This window comes from Pezoporus wallicus, unplaced genomic scaffold, assembly GCF_028554395.1.
Source record: "Pezoporus wallicus isolate ANWC-B61680 ecotype Strahan unplaced genomic scaffold, APGP_CSIRO_Pwel_v1 contig_4322, whole genome shotgun sequence".
Lineage (NCBI taxonomy): Eukaryota > Metazoa > Chordata > Aves > Psittaciformes > Psittacidae > Pezoporus > Pezoporus wallicus.
Genome location: NW_026637224.1, coordinates 2,406,942 through 2,426,658, shown reverse-complemented (window position 1 = coordinate 2,426,658; position 19,717 = coordinate 2,406,942). Strand labels below are relative to the sequence as shown.

The 19,717-nt window shown below is 36.8% G+C and overlaps 1 protein-coding gene across 1 annotated transcript in view; it reads right to left on the bottom strand.

Moving 5' to 3' along the window:
• Window positions 1–19,717, bottom strand: part of ADGRV1 (adhesion G protein-coupled receptor V1) — a 280,088-nt gene that overhangs the window by 237,235 nt on the left and 23,136 nt on the right. Inside the window, exons 10-18 of the mRNA XM_057404316.1 lie at window positions 16,965–17,141; window positions 15,227–15,450; window positions 6,903–7,029; window positions 6,629–6,814; window positions 5,569–5,749; window positions 4,528–4,691; window positions 3,762–3,885; window positions 3,128–3,394; window positions 604–730 (exon numbers count right to left, since the gene is read on the bottom strand). Coding sequence (XP_057260299.1) covers window positions 604–730; window positions 3,128–3,394; window positions 3,762–3,885; window positions 4,528–4,691; window positions 5,569–5,749; window positions 6,629–6,814; window positions 6,903–7,029; window positions 15,227–15,450; window positions 16,965–17,141 — 1,577 coding nt within the window. The remainder of the gene's footprint in view (window positions 1–603; window positions 731–3,127; window positions 3,395–3,761; window positions 3,886–4,527; window positions 4,692–5,568; window positions 5,750–6,628; window positions 6,815–6,902; window positions 7,030–15,226; window positions 15,451–16,964; window positions 17,142–19,717) is intronic.

Here is a 19,717-nt window from a genome sequence, read left to right as displayed (position 1 = left end):
TTCCCATTCCCAAATACATTCCAGTGTCTGGAAGGAAAATATTTTCAGAGATCAGACTAGGGAAGAGTATTTGCAGTCTAGAAGAATGCCACATATGGACTTTGAGTACAGACTTCCATCTGTAAATAACAGATAGAAGAAAACCAAACTAACAGAAGGAATATAGTGATACAGGTCATTTGTAGGAAAAAGCTTCAAAGTAGGATGCAAAAAGAAATTAACACCACAACAATATCTATCTGAATTTTGAAAAGTTTTTTTACTTCTCTGTTAGTCCAAGTTATATTCTGGTCGATCATCTAGATTCTTCTGTATCTAAAGTCTACTGTGACTATAACAAGATAACAATAACAAGATAGAAAAGTCTTATTTTTTACATTTTAACATTAAATTCTGTATGCATTTAAGTATGCACACTCTACTTGATAATATACAATTGATGTCTTCATTATGTTTACAAATCATTTAATCCAAACTTTGGTAATTTTTTTCTTTAATATATTTTTATCAAAGTAAACTTGTGTGGGATTAGGTCAAAGTATTATTCATAAAGTGCCACATACATCAGCTAAAAGTACAAAGTATTATTTGAAGTTTACTTACAAAAAATTGTTACTTTTGCCTTCTTCCACTGCCTTCTCTAAAGGTTCCAAGGAGAAAATTCCATTAGGATCATCATTTGCTTCAATAATAACTGTAGCCACTCCAGCCTTGAAGATAACAGTATCCCCTAAAAAAAAAAAAAAGTGATTAATGTTACCAAAACTGAAATCAGAAATGGAAGGAACTTGAACACTGAGGGTGTTTCTGTCTCACACTGTTTTTATGCAAACAAAGAAATTAACAGTGGAAAAAACAATGAGTGAAAACCAATAATTGAGATATTTGGTAACAGGCAAATAAGAATAAAAGTACTTCAGCAGCATCTTGTGCAAAGAGCAAGACAGGAAAAAAATATGTGACATGACCAGAGATCTGAGCAGAAATGGTTGTATGAGAGGTAGTATTTCATGTTTGACCAATTGGTCAAGTTAAAAGACACAGACTTGTATTCAGAAATCCCAGCCCTCCTTTAGACCTAGAATAGAAATACCGCACTTAAATTAAACACAGGCTAAGGACAATATCTAAGAGTTTATTAAAACCCATATCCCAGCCTATTTGAAAGGAAAAATACAAGATACCTGTGACACATTGTGGAAGGTAGTAGGACTTATGTGTATTAGCACTATACGGACATTGTAACACCCTCCATATGTTCACAGATGTATACTATTTTCCACTCCCATCCCACTTGTTATCTTATTTAAGAGCATCACACTAGCTTTTGTTCCAAAGTACACAATGTGTTCACTGCTTTAATTTCATACACCTGTATATACTGTCCAACATGATTTTCAAAAGGGTTGTAACAACCAAGGTCAGTATATGCAGCAGATCACAGAAAGAATTTATTTGTTTTTTTTTCTTCCAGGAATGTGTATAGAATTGTTCTGTATTCTTAGTGATTTTAGTGAGGCTGCATTATGACATGTTCCTCCTTTCAAAGGGAACCTGCAGCTACCCATTATTGTAGGACCAGTGTGACAGGAGGAAGACATCATCTGCTCCCAGTAAAGCAGTAAGGGAAAATATCAGTAGATCCTGAAGAAAGCTAGTAAAGTGGAAAGAGATCACTGAAGAGAAAATTTGAAAAAGAATGGCTTTGCCCAATAATTTCCATAAGGTTCACTTTGGATACCAGAGTGAATTCTAGCTGACTTCAGCAAACAGATAAACTACTTTATACTCAAATAATTGATAAAAATTCTCCATAATTCTCTTGCTGTCTGCCACAGACTACTAGGGCAGATGCACTTCAAGATCAGTGAAGCCTTGTGAGCAATTCAGATAGGCCACAGGGTGTCTGCTTTCGTGTGACCTGAAGCACTCCCTTAGTCTCACTAACTTTGAATTCTAGATCATCATAGAAATTAGAGCCAAGACACTTCATATGCATGTCTAAGTGAAGAAATATAATTTTACAGTTCCTCATCCCAAACTGAGTCCCTGGTAGGTATTTTACTTTGTGAACGTACTCTAATGTGATGGTATAGTCTTATGGCTAATTGTAATAGTCTTCCTTTTCTTTACTAAATTACAGCCCCTTCAATTCTCACACATTGTTTTGATGACATATTCAGTTCGGGTTTGGTTTGCACTGCAAAGATATGCAGTGCATTCACAGCTGGTTATTACCTTGCAGCTACAGAATAATAGCAACTGAAGGACAGTTTATCATTAAAATTTGCTAACACACCTCAAGATGACTCTGCCACAACCTTCAGTTTTGGGAGGGCTAGAGGTGGAGGGTCTTTATTAAGCAGGCAGACCCCAGGAAATGTTTTTTTATACTTAACTTATTTTTCTTATCAATGATCTTTATTCCAGAAGATACCTATTTCAAAAATAGGAATTTGCTGAATAATTTTCCATCATTTCCTGCTAAATGAAAACTTAAAAAAAATTTAAAAAGACATTATTTCTAAGATAATAAACCCATTCTTTACTTGTGATACACTGCGTAATTTCTATCACACATTTTTCTGTAGATTAAGCCTTTTAAATCAATGTCAAACTGGAAAAAAAAGTATGCTTACATTGCACTAATACAAAAAATAAAAGAGACCGATTTAAAAGGTTTTCCTCTAAAACAAGGCACTTCTGTTTGTTTTTACAAAAATCAGGCAGTTGTGTAGTATACGCTGGAACACAACAAAAATCTAAAATAAGTACTCTTTTCTTAAGACTGCTGCAGTACTAACATTCTTTAGTCTTATGTTTCTGTAGTCAAGTCAAACACACATCTAATTTGGAGTATTTACATTTGAAAAGAGAGCTTCACTCCAGTTATTTTTTGCAGGAAAGGTTTCAGCTGTATCATTTGATTTTTGTTTCCAATTATAAAATTCAAGATGAAAATCCAAACACATTGTATGGGTGCAGTAATTGTATAGAAATACTGAAGCAAAGCTTATTAATACCTGGCATTTATATATTGCTTTATGATAAGACTGAGCTGGTAAAAAAATTGCAAGTGGGGGAAAAGAGGAAAGTTACTAAACAGACATCAAATCATTACTTTTACCTGTAGAATTCAAAAGGAAGATATAAAATGTTTCATCAGTTTCAGGGATATCATCATCATTAATATACACAGATAGGTTCTGCTCTCTTTCTCCAACGTTGAACAAAATGACACTCCCCTTTCCACTAGGAACAAAGTCTCCTTCTTCAGCTGTTGCATCTCCATTAACAGTAATATACTGCGCAGCAACAGTGACGTCTGCAGATCCATTCCTTAGGACTGTGAAGTTTGCAACACTTCCTTCTTTAACGCTCACTGTCAGGGGTTCTGAAAACACACAAGCAACAGATCTGAGTTCAAGCCTGAGCTCCTTGAATGTGGTGGCCCTTTTTCTTAATCCTGCCAAAGAGGATGCTCCTCCTCTGTGAAACAGAAGGCATGTGTGGAAAACGCATGGAAACACTTGTAGGTACAAAAGAATATTGTTGTACTTAGCCACCTAGCCAATCCCAGTATCAACAAAGTGAATAATAAAATAAGAGAAGGTTCTGAAGGAAACAATACAAATTCAACAGAACAAACATAAAAATGCTTTACACTAGTTCCATTGGGATTAGGACTCAATGACCTGGTCTGTCAATAAAATCTCTTTGAGGTAGCATATGTATTCTACATAAAACCAGTAATATCTAACCTGCGAAATAAATGGGATCATCATTCCTTGTAATCTGTAAAATTGCACTGGTTATATTGCCCAGCCTGGCTCCACCAGTAGCATTGAATAAGCTGATGACAAATACTTCCATCTCTTCAGGTACCTGAAGGAGAAAGCATCACCAAATTAATTACTTAGATACAAACCAATTAATTAATTAAAATGCACAGCTAAGGGGGTTAACAAAACAGACATTTCCTAGTGTTGTTTTTATTTACTGATCCTCAAGTGTGTCAAATGACAGTTCATAAGACAGAAATCATCACAGTGTAAAATCCTTGTAATAAGTCCCCTTACTTAATAAGTCCTTGTAATAGGTTTTTTCTGTTGTACAGATGAACTAGAAGTTATCTAAAAGTTTCCGCCTTCTGATACATGTAATTTACTCTCACAGCTTTATTTATTATTAATCATTTGCATTCTTTCTTATATTACTTCAAAAATATCAGCATTAAAATTAGGATTTCTGCTATCAAAATAAGGGTTTTATTCAAATTAATTATCTTTAATTTAACCACATTCAATTACTCTCTGCTTATAACTTTATTTATAGGTATGCATGGATTCTCAATTTTTTTTTGATTTGCTGAAGTAATCTCAGTATTACCCAAGTATTTTGCTTTTCCCTACAAATACTTATCAGGCTTTTAAAACACAGACATCCCTTCTTTCTCCTTAAATTGTAATGTTCTAGCATTTACTCTTTGCCCATATACTCACACAAGAACACTGTAAAAATGTTTACCTCATCTGGCAGTGAGTAAATGGTGATATTTTTTGAAGACTCCAGATTATCAAAGAAAATAGTCCCTTGCTCTGGATAGATGTCATTGGTACATGCTGGGTCAACAACCCAAGACACACTAACATTGCCATAGTTTCCTTGGTTTCTTATAACTCTGTATGCTGCTAAAAAAATCAAACATATACAGTTAGTGCATTTTCAGAAGAACTCAAATGAAAAAGATCAGCAAAGCTGAAACGAAGAAAAAGGAAATAAGTAAATCCACTTCTTGCAAAACTAATAGGTAAGAGCACTGTACAAACGGACAAAGATAGAACATCTAAGCAGTCGAAACTTGCTCAAATTTGTTTTTTGTTATAAGCCTGTAAATATATTTGATAATTGAAAAGAGATAGATAAATTGAAGTCATCCACATGAATCACAAAATCATAGAATGGTTTGGGTTGGAGGGGACCTTAAAGCTCATCCAGTTCCAACCCCTGCCACAGGCAGGAACACCTTCCACTAGACCAGGCTGCTCCAAGCCCCATCCTTGTCCAGTCTGGCCTCACCACCCTCAAAGGGAAAAACTTCTTCTTAAAATCTCATCTCAATCTCCCCTCTGTCAGGTTAAAGCCATTCCCCCTTGTTCTGTCCTTACAAGCGCTTGTCCAAAGCCCCTCTCCAGGTTTCTTGTAGCCCCTTTAGGCATTGGAAGCTGCTCTAAGGTCTCCCCAGATAGTTTATTTTAAATATGAATATTTAACTCTATTCTTCTCTCACATAGCACCCTATGCGTTGTGCTCTGCAAGCAGAGCTACTACCTCCAGGCTGCACTTAGCACACACATCAATACCCTGTCCCTCCTGCCTGGCATATTCTCTAGTCATTTTTTTTACTGGATTGATCCCTCTGGCTTCTCAGGCCCACCGCACTTCATGCTAGCACTGTACCATTATGGAAACTCCCGAGTGAAGACTAGTCAGAGAGGTGAAATGGGGAACAGAAGCCCTGCAGAGGCAGGGAGCAGATAAAGCAGTAACTCTAATAAATAGAATTACCAGCGTGGACGATTTCTCCTTTGCTTTCCTTTATCGTTATTGATAGTTCATCAGGTAGAAACTGAATAACACCATGTGGGTCATCATTCTTCAGAATGGTTATATTGACCCTTGTGGCATTCCCCAACTTGCCTGGCATTTCACTGTAGCCACTGAGGACTACAGAATATATCTCATCCAGCTAGAAGATGGAAAACTCAGTTAGAACAAAAAGACATGTTCAGTATTCACATCCAAAACAAATGGGCAAACGTCCACAGTACCTGGCCTGGCAGAAAGAGGTACAATTTTAAACAAAAGGAAATCACACACACTTTCTACATGCACAACGTGTTTGCACATTGCCAGCAGAACAAAGAAATAGTAACAAATTGCTATCTATCTCTGCTAGCACCATTTCCTCAAAAAATCTATCATTATTGTAGGCAAGGACTTATTTTGTGTACTTAACTTAGAATCACTTAGAATCAATTCACCACTGCGAGTATATTTGAAATGCTCCTGAAATGCATTTTTTTCCATATTTGTTAATTCGTGACTTTATAACAGGGAAAGCAAAGATTTTAAAAGCATTGGCAGCAAGCTAATTCAAGAAGAATGTATCAGCTTGCTTTGTTAGTCTAATGGGTCTTTGTGCATTATCTATTTCCTGAAAAACACTCACAGATAATGCTTCAAGGGACATTAAAACCAGCATAGCATCTATGTAGCTGTATGGCAAATATTAGCTAGACTGGTGAGCACTGAGTGAAACCAGCAGACAATTACTAGAGAAGAAGTAAAAAAGTAAGTGATTCTCCACACAGCTCAAGTGAACAATGGCACTCTTTACTAGACAATATAATAGATAACATATATGGATTCAATATGGAAACATTCGAATTCACAGAAAAAAATCCATTGAGGACATTAAACCCAAAGACATCTTCTGTTCATCCAGATATCTCCGGGAAGGCATTCTGCAGAAAAACCATTACACATGTGTTGTGTTCCTATATATTTGCCTGTGTTTTATATGCCTGTGAACACAATTTGAAGAAAGAAAAATATTAACTTTTACCTCTGGAATCCCATCCATCCTTGTCAAAAGAGTAATTATGATCTCTCTTTCACCAGGTTTAAACTCCAAAATCCCTGTGCTTCCGTAAAACTCATTAGTGTCTCTTGGTTCTACAGTGTAGCGTAGAAACTGCCTTATGAGACTTCCTCTGCTGCGGACAATCTGCAGTTCAACAGACTCCCCTTCCTGTAAGAAAGGAAATGCAGCTTTTTACTAGCACTCTGCTCAAGCTACGTTATCCATAATTATTAAAGGAAACTACTCAGATAGCTACCTTGATACTGTAGGGACCTCTGGAAGAGGGAGAAAATTCAAATAATCCTCCAGGATCATCATTTTCCAAAATAATAATTTCGCAGGTAGTAAACCCATATTTCAGTATTTGATTTTCCACATTAACCCTGAGAAATGAAGGCAAGAGGGTTTTTTGAGTGGCAGTTATTGTTTCGCAAATAAAGACACACCTGTGTGAAGGACATCAGAATATTGATCAATTTTACAAATATATTATTGAAACAATTACCTGCAAATAATAATATTAATTAAGAAAGACATATCAGTATGTTTTATCCATTTGTAAGGAGAACCTTCGCTTCTAAAGAAATTTTGTTTTCTGACTAGTTTTCATAGTTGGCAATTTGGGGGTTTTTTATCAGACACCCACAAAACAAACAAGAAAAGATACAGAATGGGCAGCAAGAAGTTAGAGTCACATTTAGTATTACCTTGCATATGGATCAAAATATAAGGGATAATCCAAAATCACTTACACAAACTGAAATTACATTGACAACTACATATTCTTACCCTTTTCCACAAGATTTACTACTGCTACAAATAGGAAGAGACTTGCTCCTCAATAATGTGGATTTCATGAGTGTTAACCTACTTTTCCTACTACCTGTAGGGTCCCAGCCTGGCTCTAGGAAGTGCTGGACCTACTGTCAGTAGCTCAGACTTATTCCTCTTCTCCTCCCTTACTCACAAACCCTGTATACGCCTAAAATCTATACACCTAAAAGCTTGTGGTGAAGGGTGCAGGTATGATCAGACAGAGCTCCTCCTGGGGGAGGATTTCTCACCCTGGGCTACTGCCACACCATCCTGGTCTTACTCATGGACATGAACAGGCCATATCTGACAGAAGAAGGAAACCCTGTGCATTTCTTGCATTCACTTCCTCAGATGTGGTAATTTTCAATTACATTGTTTTAAGTTCACCGCATAAAAAATGCCAGGACTATTACTGAAGAATGGAGACTGACGGTTTGGATATGGCTTATTATATGGTGGTTTATATATTTAGATTTCTGAGCATCTTCCCTCCTTCCTGAAGAAAATGTCAACGAATTCTTCGTCCAACATATTATAAATACATTTATGGTTTCACTGTACAGCAACCCAGACTTTCATGAAACACTCTTCCATATAGACAGAAATGTAATCTATTATAGCCAATGTTTGAAATCAGTTCCAGAACTGTTTCCACAAACACTCCATAAATAACTGGGACACCCCCATCCACCCCCCCCAAGTTAAACATCAGTGTATCTTGCAGCAAAGCCTAAATTGAAGATACAAGATGGAAAATAGGAAATACCTTTTTAAAAAGGTAAAAAGTCATGTTTACTGTACATAAAAAATAAGTCAGCAGACACAATAACTTATGTTAACATAAACTAAACGTAGGTTATTAAAAAACAAGATAACTACAGAAAACAACCTCTTTATAATTCCAGTCAGTTCAGTCATTTAGTTTGGGCAAATTGTATTTCTGGCAGTTTAAAACAACTAATCCATTATTGCATCAAACGGTTCAATATCAAACACTAAGCCATGCATTCATAACTTTCATCATTCACAGATCCTAAATAAAGAAACACCTTCAAGCAATAACTCCATGCCATCAAATGAAACACCAAAGGGCAAGCATGCATTGTCTGATGAGATGCAGAAGACGTGATTCCTGAGGGGAAAAGAAATGATAAAGGCAGATTCTGTCCAAAGCAAACACTTATAAAACAAAGTATTGATTCACTGAAGACAAACCACAGTTCACTGCACTTACCCAAAGTACACGACAAACCTTTCTGTCTCTACCCTGTCAACACAGAAAGAAAGAAATAAAGAAAGGGGATGGGGGAAGGAAAAGTGCCACTTGCTACAATTTCAATGGTACTAATCTTAGAAAAGAATAATAATAATTAAAAAAACACAACCAAACCACACAAAAGAAAACATAAAGCTTTCTTTTTCCTTTCCAAACACTTATAGCATTCATTTTATGAGAATGCTACTTGCTTGGCATTTTCCTGTTTACAAATGGGAGCAAGTGGGCAGCTCCCACTTAGGAAAAATGATGCCATGACCAATTCAGTATGTCAAGACCCATTCATGGTTCACCCTACCAAGCACTCCTCCAAGAGCTCGATTACTGCCAGCCTCTGTGCCTGCACACAACGGCACCAGAAACTCAGATTTATAAATAGCCCTTCTTTAAAAAAATATAAAGCATCTACATGCCTCCACGACGTGTTGCTTCATCAATCTGCCAAAGTAACTGACAAAAGCAGACAAGCACAGTGGGAGTTGCAATGAGTACATATGAAATATTATTTTGGCACTAAATTACATCAAACTTTATTTTTAACAATTTTTCAATTAACCAAATTATCAAAGTAAAATAGCAATATAAAAATATAATAAACAAAAATACAAAAATAAGAAAAGAGTATTTGCTAATCTCTTAATTGGTCCATTTTGGCCACGCACTTACAATAAACAAGAAGTCAGATAAAGGACAGTATTGTTCTGCAATGGCAACCATGAACTTGTCTTTCTTAATCTAAAATAAAATATATATTACATATAAAACCTGTATCTCCTATCAAAATACTGTAAATGGATTACCACAGCATTTACAAACTGACATACTGACTTCATTAGTCTCAAAAAAGAACTCAGATTCAGAATTCAGTAGAAATAAGAGTTTAACCAAAAGTTTGAGAAAATAAAGCAAAAACACTGCTCTATTCATTCTTTTAAGAGATCTGAGTTAATGGAAATTTCTCTTTGATTTCCAATGTGGCTAGATTTAAAAGACTATATATTGCGACATTCTCCTTTCTTTCAGAAACATATGCAGAAGTGTTACAGAACCATCAAAGCATCAATACAATGAAAAGATTAAAGAGAAAATTCCAGAGCCAAAATTTATGCTAGATTTTTATTATACTGCTTTTAATGCTAAAACTTAATTATATCACTAAGCTCTTAGTAATATAATTTACAACATAGAATACAAACAAGCCATTATGTCAAGTGAGTTCTTGATATGTATGTATAAGTTTAAGCAGCTAAGACATAATCCTTCAGAAAGTGACAGGGCATATCAAAAATAAATGATCCTTCAGCTTTATGAAGTTTCACTGCATGAGTCCAAACAAAGCTGAACACCCTCTCTGTGAAGAAATTGCTCCTAATACCCAATCAAAACCTCCTCTGGTGAAGCTTGATGCCATTTCCTCCTGTCTTATGTCTCATTACATGGGAGCAGAGACCAGCCTCCTCCTGCCTACACCCTCCTTTCAGGTAGTTATAGTGATAAGGCTCCTCTGAGCCTTCCCTCCTCCAGACTAACCCCCCCCCCCCCAGGTCCCTCAGCTGTTCCCTATTACCCTTGTGCTCCAGGCCCTTCACCAGCTCTGTTGCCTTTCTCTGGACCCACTCCAGCACCTCAATGTCTCTCCTGTAGTGAGGGGACCAGAACTGAACACAGGATTCGAGGTGTGGCCTCACCAGTGCCCAGGACAGGGGGATGATCATTGCCCTGGCCATGCTGCCACACTGGTGCTGATACAGGCCAGGATGCTGTTGGCCTTCTTGGCTGACTGTCACAAGCTGGCTCATGTTCAGATGTTAGTCAGTACCCCCATGTCCTTTTTGTGAGCAGCTTTCTCTCTCATTGGGAAAGCCACTTGCCTTTCTTTCTCTTCAGCTTAACTTTTTTCTGTACAATGACCATCTGTTGACATGAAATTTCATTTTATCAGACAGCATAAGCGCTGGCAATGTTTATGATGCTGATATAAGAAATGCAATCTCAAAGTGTTTGTTTAACTGTGCTTTCTGTGATGAAACAGCTGTAATAAAACAGTTCCCATATAACATATCTCATGTGAAACTACTCTTCATTAGGGAAATCATTTATTAAAAAAAAACAACTAATTGTTATTTAGCAAGAACTACAGATTAGTTAGGACAACTAACAGAAGCTTCAAAATGTTTCTTGCACTTTTTTTTTTATGCATAGAGTACTACAAAATAGCAGAAAGAAGATTTCTACTAAGTTTAAAGCAACATGTCAATTTCAATGTTATCAACAAAACACCACTGCAAATAAAATAAGAATTATTAGCAGATGCAATGTCGTCAAATTTGATAGCTTTGAACTAAGGTTTGGAATTCTCCAGAAAACAAATGTTTTGAAAGGCACCTGAGAAACTGATTTGCAATTGTGAATCTGTATTGCTGTTACTCTTACTCTTAAAAACACTCTTCTCTAAAAACTTTCCTTTCTATCAGGGTATCTCAGAAAAGGTGTATTCTGATTGCCTGTGGAATGTGACTCAATATGCTTCCTAGATCTGTAGTCAATGTTCAACCCTTCTTCAATTTTTTCAGGATTATCTGCTGATTTAACTAAGGGCAGGACCTAGCTTTAAAGTAGGATTTGCTACATTATAAAATCCACACTGCTTCTCATCAGAGGGAACACCTTCTCTCCAGGTTTAATCCAACAATTATTTAATTTTGGAGGCTATTTAATTTTTGTTACTCATAGCAGGAGATATTGTTATTCTTCTAAAACTAATAAAAGTTATTGAGCAGCACTCAATTAGACATTCTAGAAAAAGGTCTTATTTAAACATTCAGACAAAAGTCTGATCAAGCCCTTGAAGAAAAAAGACAATGTTTTACAATTAAGAGTTAATTCATATAGCATCACATGTATTACTTAATAGAAAAATTACTTAAGAAAGATAAACACAGTTTTGAAACAGACACTAACCACAGGATATCACAAAGTTAGGAAAAATCTCAGCTCCGTGAAACAGCATATTAGTGTTTCCCTGTATGCCAGTGCAGACAGCAACCCAAAAGATGTAAATATTACTTCAGCTCTGAATTAAGGACCATAGGCAGTATGCACTGCTTTAAACGGGCCTTCTATGATTTGCTAATTTTTTGTCATGAAATAATCTCTTAAAAACTAAAACATTACACTGACATCTCACAATGAAACAGTCAAACCTGTGTTTTGCTTTTGCAATTAAAAAAAAAAAATCTATTCTCTAAATTTACTGAAGATACAATTTAAGCCTTGTATCACATCACAGAAATCACTAGAACTATAAAAATCCCCCCATTACCTTGCTTCAGTTTTGCTTTATTACATATAGTAAACAAGATTTATGTTTCAACATATGTATATGAATCTGTTTTGGTATCCAAAATCACATGAGTCATGACTCAAAGAAAAAAAAATTGAGCATAAGGACAATTTCAACAGTCACCTGTTCATGGATTATCACTTTCACAAATTAAAATCAATGTATTGGTATATTGCTGTTTGCAGATCCCAAGGTCCACAAGCTCTCACTGTCAGCAAACACAACCTGCATGCTATAGAGGTCCTGGCCCTTCACTTGTGCCCATTGACAAATTGATAGTTGTGTATCTGCACTGTACTGAGGGGGAGATGACTGCCAACAGAAGTTGCTGTGCAGAAGGCAAAAACAACAACCAGATTCTTAGAAAAGTGATTTCTATTTGTGGTTACCAGGTAAACTGAACAAAGCTAGTATGTATATATGCTTTCAGAAAGCATGCATATAATTTCCATAGCCTGTTCCACCCACATTCAATAAGAAGACCAAGGCCTCTTCTTTCTTATACAAATTTCACTACAGACATATAGTTTTATTTATGTTTGGTCTCAATGCAGGCCTATTCAAATATGGGCAGGCGTTCAGCCTGAGCTGCTCCAAAAGAAAGAAAATATGAAGAAGCTTCAGCAGGTACAGGATTGTCTTTCATATTTATTACTTATCTGACTTCTTTGGAAGCATATTCTTCATGATATACATTGGCCTCCATTTTGTGGACAGAATTTAGAGTTATTTTTAACATCTATGGCCTACAGACAGAAGCCATAGAGCAAGGAAGAAAATACTGTTTTTAATGGCTTAGTTTCTTTCAAAGCTCATTGAAAATGTAAAATGCCTTAACAACACCACTGAGTTGTAAATAATATAACCTTGTTAAAACTAATTATTTTTATTATTTTATCCATGCTATTACTAATTGCAGTAAATAGAATGCTTATGAACACATGTCTATGTCTCTGGTTCCATTAAGGTTCTTACATGTTCTATTTTCCTACTGACTTATGCTACAATTTATAAAACAGTACAAGCACATCCACAGCACAGTGCCTTTTTGTTTTCATGCTAATTCACTACTGCTGTGAGGTGCTGGCTCCCAGCCCTTGAAAACTGAAATCTTCTGTTCATCCACAAAATAGAAACTGTGCAGAAGGCAATACCACAGGCTTACACACATAACCCTGCCAGTATTCTTCAACATCGATTTGAAGAGTCATCTCCAGTGCTGAAAGGATGATCTTTGCAATCATGTAATTCTTGGCTTCTGCTAATGTTGAAGTTGCCAGGTTTCACTCTTAGCCTTGAGTGACACTAGCCAGGTCTAAAGTTCAGACTTTATCTCCTCCTTGCTTACTTTTTTTCTACAGGCCAGATGACCTGTTCTTTACTTCACTCTCTGACCTTGCCAAGTGCGGGAAAGCTGCTTACTGCTGGTACACTTTTTACCAGCCACCTGCTGCTTCCACCATACACAGTAAAGGCAGAACACTGGTTATGTTTGTTCAGCTGCCAGTTCAATCATCATTGCAGCTATTGTTTTCAAGACACAGGCTAGACTTACTACTCAGAATGAGCAGCAGAAAGCTGTAGTTCCACACACAGAGCTGTCAGAACTTGAAAAGTTATTTTTTTTATGCTGTCCACTTCCTCTATCTACTTATTTGTTTCCTACCCTTTCACTTGAATATTTTGGTCACCATACACAACTTCTTCACAGTCAGGTTGAATGGGGCTTTGGGCAACCTGGTCTAGTGAAAGTGTCCGTGCCTGTTGCAGGGGGTTGGAAATGGATGAGCTTTGAGATCCCTTCCAACCCAAACCATTCCACAATTTCATTATTAGTGTTTCACTTTGTGCCAGAGACTCTAATTAACTCCTTTGGATGAAGCAGTTTCATCCACAGGAAGGAAAGCAGAGAACTGCTGTCAGCAGTCTCCATTTGTTTTTGTCTTGAGCAGGACTGTCTTTCCAATGCAGGGAGTAGTCATGGTAGAATGAAATAACTCATGCTGCACTAGATGTATCCCACAGCCAGCTTTTGCAGAAGCAGGCCAATCCTGTAATGGAATAACATTTTTTCTGTGTGATAGAATGATGATCAAAAACCAGGCTTTCCAAATCAGGATGAGCAACAGTTTGAGGGTGGTTGCTGGTTTGCTAGTATGTAATCAACATGGATATCTGGTGTTGAAAATTCCAAGAACTAGTCTGTGCTTTCTATATAAGAAAAGAATACTTCTGCATAAGATAAGGACTGTATAAGTAGTAGATGTTCAATGCAGATGCTGCAACTGGCAGATCCCTATTAGTATGCTTCCAAAAAAATTGGAAAAATGTATATTAGACTACTAGCAGGTAGTAGAAGAAGTGGTGGTATTTCTAAACTATACAGACAACCAAATTGTTGGAAGCAGCACAGAAGATGCAGCCAAGATTCTCCTTCTAGTAAATCAAAGAGGAAATACAGCCCTGGATATGAACTAATTTAAGTATTCTGAGCAGCGTTCACACACAGATAAAAGCATCTCCTGAGGTCTCTTACAGCCTTAATTATCCTTTAATGCTAATCTCGTACAGAAGGGAGATTAAAACACTGTGCTTCAGAAACACCATCGCCCTCTTTGTAGCCAAAGAGTGTAGTGATAGTCACACTGGAATATTTTGGAAGCCAAGAGCTGTGAGGAAGTATCTAATTACCAAGAGCAAGCAATACTGAACATGCAGATCCAACAAACAAAAACCTGATCCAATTATGCAACAATACCCTAGCTATAAATCTTTTTCTGTCAGAAACACAGTTATGTATTGCTTTCTACTCATATTTTTCCCCATTATCTCACTGAATATTACTTTTCTGAGAAGATACATGTTTTAACCAACAGCTGTAATTAAAGATCAAATCTGAAAGAACTTTCTAAATAGCAGACATTACTTTCATCAAAATATCAACAAAATTAGATAATAAATACCACACAGTTTCTTCCATTGATCTGCCGTCAAAGAAGAAGCCATACACAGGGCATCAAGGGCCTAATATTCATTCAGGCACTTATAAACACAATACAGGCAATGCCTCTAATTAATGCTGCACTAATTTGTTAGATATTCATTATTACAACTGATATATATGAAAAAGGTTAGGGTAAAATACCTGTCCAGAGTTAGCAACACTGTTTCATTCATTTCAGGTATATCATCAGCTTTAACAGTAATGTTGATTGTAGTATCACTTTGTCCAGATAAGAAAACAACAGATCCATTAAAAGGACTTATATCATCATGTGTTACTGCCTTTTGATTGAGACCAGAGGGTTTCAAACTCCAGAACACAGTTGCTTGGCCATCAGTCCCATCTCGATGCAATGCAATGGAAACCTATGAAACACATGAGTTTCTTGTGATTTGTAAAACCAGATAGTTTTTTTTACTCATACCTGTGTATAAAATGTGAAATCAAAGATGGCATATCAACAAAAGTATATACTTTTAACCACTTAAAATATAGTGGACAAGCCAGATTATTAATATGACAAATCACTAAGCAACCATAAACACAAAAAGGGACTGATTTAATCTCATCAAGACACAACCTAGGGTTTAAATGTAACTACAGTAATTTTACTCTGGTGGTTATAGTACAGAGGAAATCTGCTTAAGGAAACTTGCTTAAGGAAATCAGCAGTTTTAACCTGAGAATGAGAAACAAGTTATCTGATTCAGGATTTGTGGGAAGATATCAGTGAAGGCAACTAGGGGAAACAGAGAAAATGTATGAAAAAAACATTTCAAAAAATGTTTCTCAAGCTGGGACTGAAGCACCCAGATGGGTGGCAATGCTCTTGAAAATACTTTTTTGGGTTCTGTCCTGGGTTCAGCAGTAGCAGTCATGTTTCTCCTCCTTGGTAGCTGGTGCAGTGCAGTGTTTTGACTTTCAGCTCGGGAACAGAGCTGATAACAATGATGTTTTGGTTTGGCCAAGGACTTTGTGAGGCTCATGCTCTGCCAAGGAGGAGGGGAAGCCAGGAGGAAGCAGAGACAGAACACCTGACCCAAACTGACCAAAGAGGTATTCCATACCACAGCACGTCATGCCCAGGAGGTAACTGGGAGTTAGCCGGAAGGGCTGGGAGACTGCAGGGTTGGAGGAGGTATCGGTTGGAGCTTGGTCGGGCTGGGGGGGCAAGTTATCGGTCGGCTGGTGGTGAGATGATGTATTCTCTTCCCTTGTTATTTCCTTTATCATTATTATCATTGGTGGTAGCAGTAGTGATTTGTGTTATACCTTAGTTACTAAACTGTTCTTATCTCAACCCGTGGGAGTTGCATTCTTTTCGATTCTCCTCTCCGTCCCTCCGGGAGTAGGGGGAGGGAAAGAACGGGGGGAGTGAGTGAACAAGTTACCTGACTGGGTTTAAACCACGACAGGTTCTCAGAAACCTAAAAAGCACCACTGTTGGAAAACACACCCAGCAAGCTAAATGACATGTTCACATTTATGTAAGTCAGCTATAAGATACAGACATTTACATGAAATTTAGGAGCAGTATCATTACTACCTTTGCAGTTGGTGAGAGAGATTCTCTGCAGCATCTTTAGCTCCTTATAATGATCAAGACCTAACCAGTTTTAGATGCTCAGAGAGAAAGCAAAGCTCAACATTATTTTTCTGATAATGGCTAACAGATTATTTCAGACCTTAGCTTTACAAGCACTTTTTTGCCTTTTTTGTTTGTTTGCAGTTTCTTTATCTGTTTAAAGCAGGGGAATATTTGGGATCAAGCAGAACTAGAGGAAGGATTTTTCTCGATTAACTTTCAAATGTTACACTGAGTATGGCAAACTTTGCTCATCTAAATAAATGTTCTATACTAAGGGACAATATCACTTACCACTGTAGCAGGGGAATCTTCTGGCTCAGAAAGAATAATTGGAAGATTGCTAGTAAAGCCTATTTCTCCATTTGCAATATCTGGAGTAATCCTTAGAGAAACATTTTGAATCTCGCCTAATCTAGGACTCACAGGTGGGACTGGAGGAATTCTATTCACCAGCTCAACAGTTTCCAGCTGTAGGAAAAAGAAAGAAAGAAAAAACAGCTAAATAAGAAGCCTTACTACCAATTAGAACAATTCTGACATTTCAGAATAAGTTTCATATGCAGGGAGCAAAACATTTCCAGAACAACATTTTCTTATGCAAATGTGCAAGTGAATGTCAAAGAAATGAAGTGGGTATCATTTTGTCAGGAGAATGGTATACCTCCCAGACAACGCATGTCTGTGTCCACAACTAGATGTATCCCCACAGAGAATGAACATTCAAGAACGGATAAGTCACTGCTAGAACCTTATTCATATAAGGGTACTGATGTATACTTGGTACAGGCCCAAGATATTGTCCTGAATTTTTTGTGCCATGCATTGAAAATTTTATGAAGTCACTGGATCCATAATAATTTACAGACTTGATGAAGCCAAAGAATGATCTAATCTTTCTTCACTCATACAGTTTCAAGGACTTCTCTATTTATAAGAATTGATACACTCGAACCTGCATTCAGAATTGAAAATCAGTAGAATATTTCAAAACTGTAATCTCCTCTTGTTACTGTATTCCTGATAATTTATTTACTAGTATAAATAAATATATACTATACAATATATGAGAAATAGAAAAATGTTTACCCTTTCTTTAAATGGAACATATCACTCCCTCAACCCAGCAACAGTACTGACATAGCAAGGAAAGCCTGTTTAAATAGTTCTTTCAAATACAGAATCATAGAATCATAGAATAATTAGGGTTGGAAAGGACCTTAAGATCATCTAGTTCCAACCCCCCTGCCATGGGCAGGGACACCTCACACTAAACCATATCACCCAAGGCCTCGTCCAACCTGGTCTTGAACACTGCCAGGGATGGAGCATTCACAACCTCCCTGGGCAACCCATTCCAGTGCCTCACCACCCTAATAGGAAAGAATTTCCTCCTTATATCCAATCTAAACTTCCCCTGTTTAAGTTTTAACCCGTTACCCCTTGTCCTATCACTACAGTCTCTAATGAAGTCTGTCGTGATACCATTTATACCATGTGCTTCTGTCTACATGCATCATTATAATAAATGTTCCCACAACTGATTTGCATATACTTCTGCATACGTTTCACTAGTGCATGAACCACCAATGACAACTACCTTTTAACTCCCACAAGAATGTTTTTTGCTTGGAGTTACCAGATGTTACCGTATAGAAAGGTTTCGCTGGAGGAGGGGAGAGTGGCCTTATCTAAATCCATACAGTGATCATGAATCACCATTTCAACTGATGAGTTTTAAATCCCTTCAATTCTTAAACCCAAGCTATATAAAATAATTGGGCTGTATGATACTTTGTTCTACCATTGCTTGAGTAACACACTAAAATATTCATGACCATTTTATATGATGACAGCTGGAACTGTTATACAAATACTGTATTCAGTAACTGATTCTCAGGCATACTAGCTAGTTACTGAGAGTATGAGGAACATGTGGTGGGTCTGCTCGTTTCACTTGTTTTCAAAGTCTTTTTTTAGACCAGGCACTGATCCTGAATTAACAGTAGGCAGGAGGACCACTGTGTGGTCATTAGCTCAGTAACGTTTCTGAAACACTACACAGCTGAAACGATTCATTTTTGTAAATTATTCTAATCCTGGATAGTAACTTCGAGATTAAAGTAGAAATTAATGAAGAACTAGATTGCTGTTTAGGGATTTTTTTTTTTTTTTAGCTCAGTGTTTCTTTGAAAGCAACTCAGCTCATCAGGAGAAAAGAATATGCTGTGAACTTAATAATGACAAGTAGTCTATTGCATTAGTAAATCTTCCTGCCCATACCAAAAACTGCACTTCAGACTAAAGTATATTATTTAATTGAAGATGTCACTGAAGAATGTTAATCTTGCTTTTCCAGTTCTTCTCTGTTCTCTAGTTGTGTTTAAGCACAATTTCCTCCTCAAATCCTCCCCCGTGATTTGAGTCAATCTTTTACTGTGCCTAGTAGAAACTCTATAATCTCATTCTAAACATGTTCGCTGCGATGATTGTTTATTCACCATATAGAAGGATTGTTATAGTGATAAATTGAGGTATTTTTCTTCCTTCTCCAAATGAATTATTTTTCCTGGAAAGCTCCTCTGATTTTGTTTATTCAAATAAAAAGATTTTTATGCTTCATGGAGAAAGTACAGAACATCCACCACTCCCCGCCCCCCCCCCCCCCCGCAGAAAGCCATAGTTTGAAAAGCTGGACAAACTGCCTGAATTCTGAAATAGTTTTTCTATGTGTGTTTTGTTCACAGTCCACACTGCAATGCTATTTATAATTAATTTGAAAATGGCTTGGAAATAGATATTTCAATTCTTCTGATGATCTTTCATGCAGATGTAAAACATACTAACCTATTCTAGTATTCCAGAAGGCAATTACCTACCTAAATGAATGCAAAAAAGATTAATAACAGTAAAGCAACTACATAATTCTGGTAATATAATTTTTTTTCAGAGAATGAGGGAAGGAGGTAGAATGAAGAAATTTTTCAAGATCCCAGAAGCAATTAAAACATCCCCAGTAGTTCTGTAGTGTGGTTTTCTCCAGTGAA